Source organism: Pinus tabuliformis, chromosome Q (assembly GCF_031772625.1).
Source record: "Pinus tabuliformis cultivar Carrire ecotype Pingquan chromosome Q, CPIR1, whole genome shotgun sequence".
Taxonomy (NCBI): Eukaryota; Viridiplantae; Streptophyta; class Pinopsida; order Pinales; family Pinaceae; genus Pinus; species Pinus tabuliformis.
The window spans coordinates 520,887,728-520,894,795 of NC_142296.1; the positions used below are offsets into that span (position 1 = coordinate 520,887,728).

The 7,068-nt window shown below is 36.6% G+C and overlaps 1 protein-coding gene across 1 annotated transcript; it reads left to right on the forward strand.

The window, feature by feature from the left end:
- The first annotated feature begins 2,005 nt into the window (after positions 1-2,005).
- On the forward strand, positions 2,006-2,623 carry LOC149220477 (cullin-1-like). The gene has a single exon (XM_089387103.1). It carries the CDS (start codon positions 2,006-2,008, stop codon positions 2,621-2,623), a length of 618 nt encoding a protein of 205 aa, XP_089243229.1.
- The last annotated feature ends 4,445 nt before the right edge of the window (positions 2,624-7,068 follow it).

The following is a 7,068-nucleotide window of genomic DNA, read 5'->3' on the forward strand; positions in this document are numbered from 1 at the left end:
GTTGCACTAGTGCACCAACTAATTGTTAACTCCCCATTAGTTCCACAAACAATTTGGAACTAATTTAACTAAACATAACTTGTTAAACTCAGTTATCTAATTTACAATACAATTTAAACTCATTCTGGACCTCCAAAACTTAGGGGTAACACATACATGACTCCAGAAAGACTTCCAACTTGAAATTCGTAAGCTAATTAAGTTAATTAAACTTAATTAACTATTTACAAGTTGCTATGAGAATAGAATTTGATTTTAATTCTGAGTTCAATTCAAGGACAAATTAAATTGGAATTTCTTGTTTCCATTTCTCAACATTCCTTCTCAACAAGAAAAGGATTATCAACTACCCCGATCCTATCTCTGTGAAACTTGATTTAAATCTTGACAATGCCTTTGTCAAAATATTAGCATATTTCTTATTCGTGGGAATGTACTCTAAAAACATAATCCACCTCAATACACAATCTCTGAGATGATGATATCATATATCAATATGCATGGACCAATCATAGCAAACTAGATTTTTAGGAAGTTTGATACAACTCTGATTATCACAATAAATCACAATTGGATCCATCTTCTCACCAAATAAACCATTCGGGATCTTCCTCATCAAGATGGCCTCACATGCTGCCTAACTCGCACCCATGTAATCTTCCTCTACCGAATTGACTGCAACCGATCTTTGTTTCTTGTTGTACCAAGAGATTGTCTCTGACCCAATACTGAAGATCCCTCTTAATGTGCTCTTCAGGTCCGATGGAATCCTTGCGCAATCTACATCGGTGAAGCCTTGAAACTTCACTCCCTCTATCCATTTGTACCATAATTCATACTGAGAAGTGCCCTTGTGGTATCACTTCGTATAACTTTGATCATGTATTTCATCTTACCTCCATGATAAGAATCCAATTTTGAATGAAAAGCTTTGCTTTTCCCCTTCTTCGAATTAACCGTTAAGGCACGATTCTCTTCATCATCCATCTTTGTTGAAGAGCCATGTTTAGTGTTCCTCGTGATCTCCTCCTACATCAAATCCCACCACAGTCGTTCCTAATCCAACAACTTCTCCTGACCATTGACAGAGTCCTGATAATTATGCCAACTCTTTGGGAGCCCTAGAAGAGTAAGACTCACTAGATCATCCTCGGAAACCATGATTCCAACACTTCCAAGTTAATCACGACATTGAGTGAACTTGGTCAAGTATTTTTGAATAGTCTCTCCTTTCTCCATTTTGATTTTTCGCAGTTTGTCCTTCAATGCCAATTTCCTTTGGTCATGGTTGTCCTGATACAAGGCCATCAATGTTTTCCACATAGCGTATGGAGTTTCCTTTCCATTTAGACTCAAGATAATGTGGTCTCAAACTCCCTCAAGGATTATCTGCCTCGCTTTCGGCACACACTTCTTCCATTCGGCCAAATTCTGTGCATATAATGTTCTTGGCTTAGGAATTTCTTGATCAACGAATCATTTGAAGCCATTATCCTCTAGCACAGCCTCTATCTTGTCCCTCCAGGCTATAAAATTCAAGTTTCCCTCCAAGACATACTCGAGCCACAAACTAGAATATTAAAAAATATAATATATTAAAAATAGAACAAACGCATATTCTCATCATAATATAAGATAATATGAAAAATTACTTAAAATAATCTTCAAAAAAAAATAAAAAATATAGTTTAAAAATAGCACCATATAGTTTACTTCTCTATTATTATTATTATTCTAATTTTAAATTTTATTTTTATGGGCATAATCAAATGAAATTAAAATAAATATCATGAACACGCGAGGGAACCGGCCGACGGGACATTCACATGCCGGGCCCACATAACCCAGCCTTAACGATATTATAAATACAAAGTTGCAATCACTCGTTTACCACAAACAGATTCTCAACCTTCTCTAGAGTGGAGCGCGTACTCTGCTATCATACCTTCTGATAACCAAGTATTCTCTCCCTAAGAAAACAGTGTCAGTTAGCTTTGGTTTCGAAATGACGAGGAGCAGTGGAAGTATCATAAACGTGCAGGAAGGATGGGCTATTGTCAACAGGGCCGTGAAAGACAAGAGGTTTGATCTGGAAGAAGGTTGGGCTTTTATTTACAAAGCTATCCTACAGCTGAGTAGCCGGTTGGAAGAAGATGTCAACTTTGAGGTGCCTGTGGACGACAAAATGGCTATTTACACTGTCGTTTACTATATTCGCGAGAAACCGGAACTCTATAATAGATACAGGGATTCCATTAAAGAGTACATAACCTTAACGGTTTCACCGGCTTTGAGGGAACAGACTGATGACCAATTGTTGCCGAGAGAACTTATCAAACGCTGGAAAATTTTCAAGGCCATGCTCCGTTCCATGTTCGCTTTCTTCCAACATTTGGATGTCTGGTATCCCTCCCTTCTTTCAGTCAGAGAAGTTGGAATCGAGTACTTCCGAGACCTTGTTTTTCGGGAAATCCGAATTAATGTGAAGAATGCGGCGATTGTTCTTATTGATGAAGAGCGCGAACGCGAAGGAGAGCCAAGAGATGAGACCGAGACCCTTTTGAAAGATATTGTCGCCATTTTTCTGGAGGTTGACATGGATTTCTATACAAAATATTCCTAGGATGAATAGCCTGTATTTAAAGGGAATTCATCCTTCCAAAACCGTGTAATCTAAAGATATGTTCTTCTCTAATTACATGCATGATCTATACAACTCAGTAAATCACACAACTCGTAGTATATTGTCCTTGCACTCTATTCTCAACTCGGTCTTTCTAAGAATTGACATGCATGAATTTCTGATGAGGGAATCTTCAGTTAACTACAGTGACACTTGTGGATGCACTAGTGCACCAACTGACTGTTAACTCTTTATTAGTTCCACAAACAATTTGGAACTAATTTAACTGAACATAACTCAGTACACTCAGTTATCTAATTTACAACTCAATTTAGACTCATATTGGACCCCTAAAACTTACGGATAACACATACATGCCTCCAGAAAGAATTCCAACTCGAAATTCTTATGCTAATTAAGTTAATTAAACTTAATTAACTATTTACAAGTTGCTATGAGAATAGAATTCGATTTTAATTCTCAGTTTAATTCAAGGACAAACTAAATTGCAATTTCTTGTTGCCATTTCTCAACATAAGTTGTGTATGAGTTCAATGCTATTATGAATTTTTGACAACACATTATGAGATTTTTCTCAAGTTCCATGCTTAATAGTGAGCTTTTGGCAATGCATTATGAGTTTTTTGCTTAATTATGTAATTTTATCCCAATAACATCTCATAAAAAACTTGCAAAGTGTATCTTTGAAAATACAAACATACCACATACTCATCATGTATCCAATCAACCATTATGTTACAAGGAGAGGCCATATCCTTGTGGGTGCCTTCATTTTCGTCAAATGATGCCCAATATGTTAGTGGGAAGCACCACTTCCTTGCGGATGCCCACTATGTTAGTGGGAGGCATCACTCCTTTTTGGATGCCCCTTATCGCAAATCAATAAATCAATTATTGTTTTAATATAACGATTCACTCCCTTACAAATACCCCATTTCAATAACTATAAGGATCTAGGTGGAGGTGGAGTAAGCAGGTTGCCTTATGTTGATTGTCTCATTAACATATGAATAATCAACCATTATGTTAGTAAGAGAAAATCTCACTCCATTATGGATTCACCCATTTTATTGACCATAAACATCATGCCATATTATAGCTAGAACAAACACATAATTCCTTGTCAATCCCCACTATTTATGAGCACCATTGTAGATGCCCTCTAATAAGGTGTGACTTTCCCTTATATATACTCCCATTTATATAAACATAAAAATCATATATAGTCCCATTTATATAAACATAAAAATCATGGTATATTGGAGAAAAAGGCCCTACTAATTTGTGGAGACTCTAATATATTAAAAATAGAACAAACGCAACGCATATTCTCATCATAATATAAGATAATATGAAAAAATACTTAAAATAATCTTTAAAAAAATAAAAAATATAGTTTAAAATAGCACCATATAGTTTACTTCTCTATTATTATTATTCTAATTATGGGCATAATGAAATGAAATTAAAATAAATATCATGAACACGCGACGGAACCTGCCGACGGGACATTCACATGCCGGGCCCACATAACCCAGCCTTAACGATATTATAAATACAAAGTTGCAATCACTCGTTTACCACAAACAGATTCTCAACCTTCTCTAGAGTGGAGCGCGTACTCTGCTATCAGAAGGTATTCTCTCCGTACGAGGAGCAGCGGAAGTATCATAAACAGTGTCAGTTAGCTTTAGTTTCGAAATGACGAGGAGCAGTGGAAGTAGGATGGGCTATTGTCAACAGGGCCGTGAAAGACAAGAGGTTTGATCTGGAAGAAGGTTGGGCTTTTATTTACAAAGCTATCCTACAGCTGAGTAGCCGGTTGGAAGAAGATGTCAACTTTGAGGTGCCTGTGGACGACAAAATGGCTATTTACACTGTCGTCTACTATATTCGCGAGAAACCGGAACTCTATAATAGATACAGGGATTCCATTAAAGAGTACATAACCTTAACGGTTTCACCGGCTTTGAGGGAACAGACTGATGACCAATTGTTGCCGAGAGAACTTATCAAACGCTGGAAAATTTTCAAGGCCATGCTCCGTTCCATGTTCGCTTTCTTCCAACATTTGGATGTCTGGTATCCCTCCGTTCTTTCAGTCAGAGAAGTTGGAATCGAGTACTTCCGAGACCTTGTTTTTCGGGAAATCCGAATTAATGTGAAGAATGCGGCGATTGTTCTTATTGATGAAGAGCGCGAAGGAGAGCCAAGAGATGAGACCCTTTTGAAAGATATTGTCGCCATTTTTCTGGAGGTTGACATGGATTTCTATACAAAATATTTTTAAGCAGCATGTTATTAGTGAAGTAACATCACCTGTTAAACAAGCTGAAGATGCTGTGCTAAAGCAGAATGCAGGCAGAAGGGATAAAAGTTTATTGTTGCGGGAAGTGTTTGCGTTTGTGAGGAAGGTTATAGAATTACGGGACCAGTATACGAAATATGATGTTGATGTCTTTCAGGAGAATAATATTTTTTCCAGGGTTTTGAAACAAGTATTTGAGGTGTTCTGTAATAAAGGAATTGCAGGAAGTAGCAGTGCTGAGTGGCTGGCTACACTTTGTGATACTGTACTTGAAGAGGATAGCAGCAATGAAACGTTGAGCAGAGACGATATAATTGAAAATGTGGTGGAATTTGTAGAGTATATCTGGGATAAAGATCGGTTTGTTGAATCCTACGGAGAAAAACTAACTCGTAGAATTCTGCTCGGCAAACGTGCAAATATTGGTTATGTGCAGATCATATTGTCAAAGCTGAAGCAGAAATTTGGTGATCAATTAACGTCACAGATTGCTGGTATGTTAACGGATTGGACAGGATCCCAGGAGAGACAAAGTAAATTCGAAACATATCTTAAAAATAATAGAAATATACATCTGGGAATGGAGTTTACAGCTACAGTGCTGACAACTAGATTTTGGCCAACATACAAGTGCCCTCACATTAATTTACCTCCAGAGATGGTTAGATGTGTTGAAGCATTTACAGACTATTATTCCGCAGAAGCCCAACATCAAAAGCTTAAATGGATATATTCCTTGGGATCCTGTACTATAATTGGTAAGTTTGATAGAACATCAATAAAACTGATAGCAACAACTTGCCAAACATCAATATTATTGTTGTTCAATGCCTCTGAAAAGTTGAGTTATTCCAACATCAAAAAGCACTTGAATTTGGCAGAGGAAGAAATTGATGGACTTCTATATTCACTGGCCTGTGACAAGTACAAAATTCTTCTCAAGGTTCCAGATACAACCACGGTAACTGCATCAGATGACTTCAAAATCAATTTTAATTTTACAGATAAAAAAGGGAAGATAAAACTTCCAATGCCACTGCTGAGCGACAAGAAAAAATCATCATCGGAGGAGGATATTCATAAGGACAGACGTTTTGTTATTGATGCATCGATAGTACGCATTATGAAGGCAAAAAAGGCTTTACAATACAAAATACTTGTGAGTGAATGTGCTCAGGAACTTGAAGGGCTATTCAAGGTAGATTTCATGCAAATTAAAAGGCGGATTGAAGATTTGATTAAGAGGGAGTTCTTAGAACGAGACAAAAAAGAGGTGGATTTGTTAAGATATATACCTTGAAGAAGCCTATGAAGATAGCACGGAAAGGTATTGAATGCGTTGGTTTTACGTTGTCACTCTGTTGTTCTTTATTTTCGTATCATTTAAACTAGATTGGATATCTTTTCTATGAGTCATATTTATCATTCAGGAAGAAAAGAAGTGGTATCAATGTCCATTCTTGGGTTGAGAGAGTTTTTTTTGTTCCATTTTATTTTTCATATTTTATTTTGGAGGATCTGTACAAGGAAATTCAAAATTGTTGTAAATAGGTATTTGGGAAGTTTCATGGAAGTTATAATAATTTGACCATATAAATTTTGTGGAACATTTTTGTGGTATCATATTTATTATTCTATGTAGAGTATTGTACTAAGAATAGTGTCATTAGAGATATTGTGGTATTTTATATGTTTTGTTATAATAGCTATTTCTAGAACTATTGTAGAAGTTATATACACTTCAATTTCAGCCCACAATCATTTGAGGTCCTCCATGGAAGATATAATGCTCCCTCTCATCACCTTGGAATTCTCCAAGCTCATGGAAGGTGTTACTTTTAGCTAACCTAAACTCCATGGTCTCATTATGGAAATGGGATTACACAATTTCTTATTTTATAAACTTGTTGGAATTAACTTTAGATAACAACATTGCATCGTGCTCATTAACTTTCTAGTGATATGATTCTTATCTCAATGTGACCTTTGGATGGAGAGATATGCCCCCTAAAAGTATAACTAATTAGGTGATGCCATGTAGCACCCGCGTGGCCATTGAGCCCTTCATAGCTTGAATCCCTCATGCAATTGGCCAATGGTTAAGCCCTTCATAGCT

Coding starts and splice junctions, on each gene's coding strand:
- LOC149220477 (XM_089387103.1), top strand. CDS start 2,006: ATGACGAGGAGCAGTGGAAGTATCATAAACGTGCAGGAAGGATGGGCT.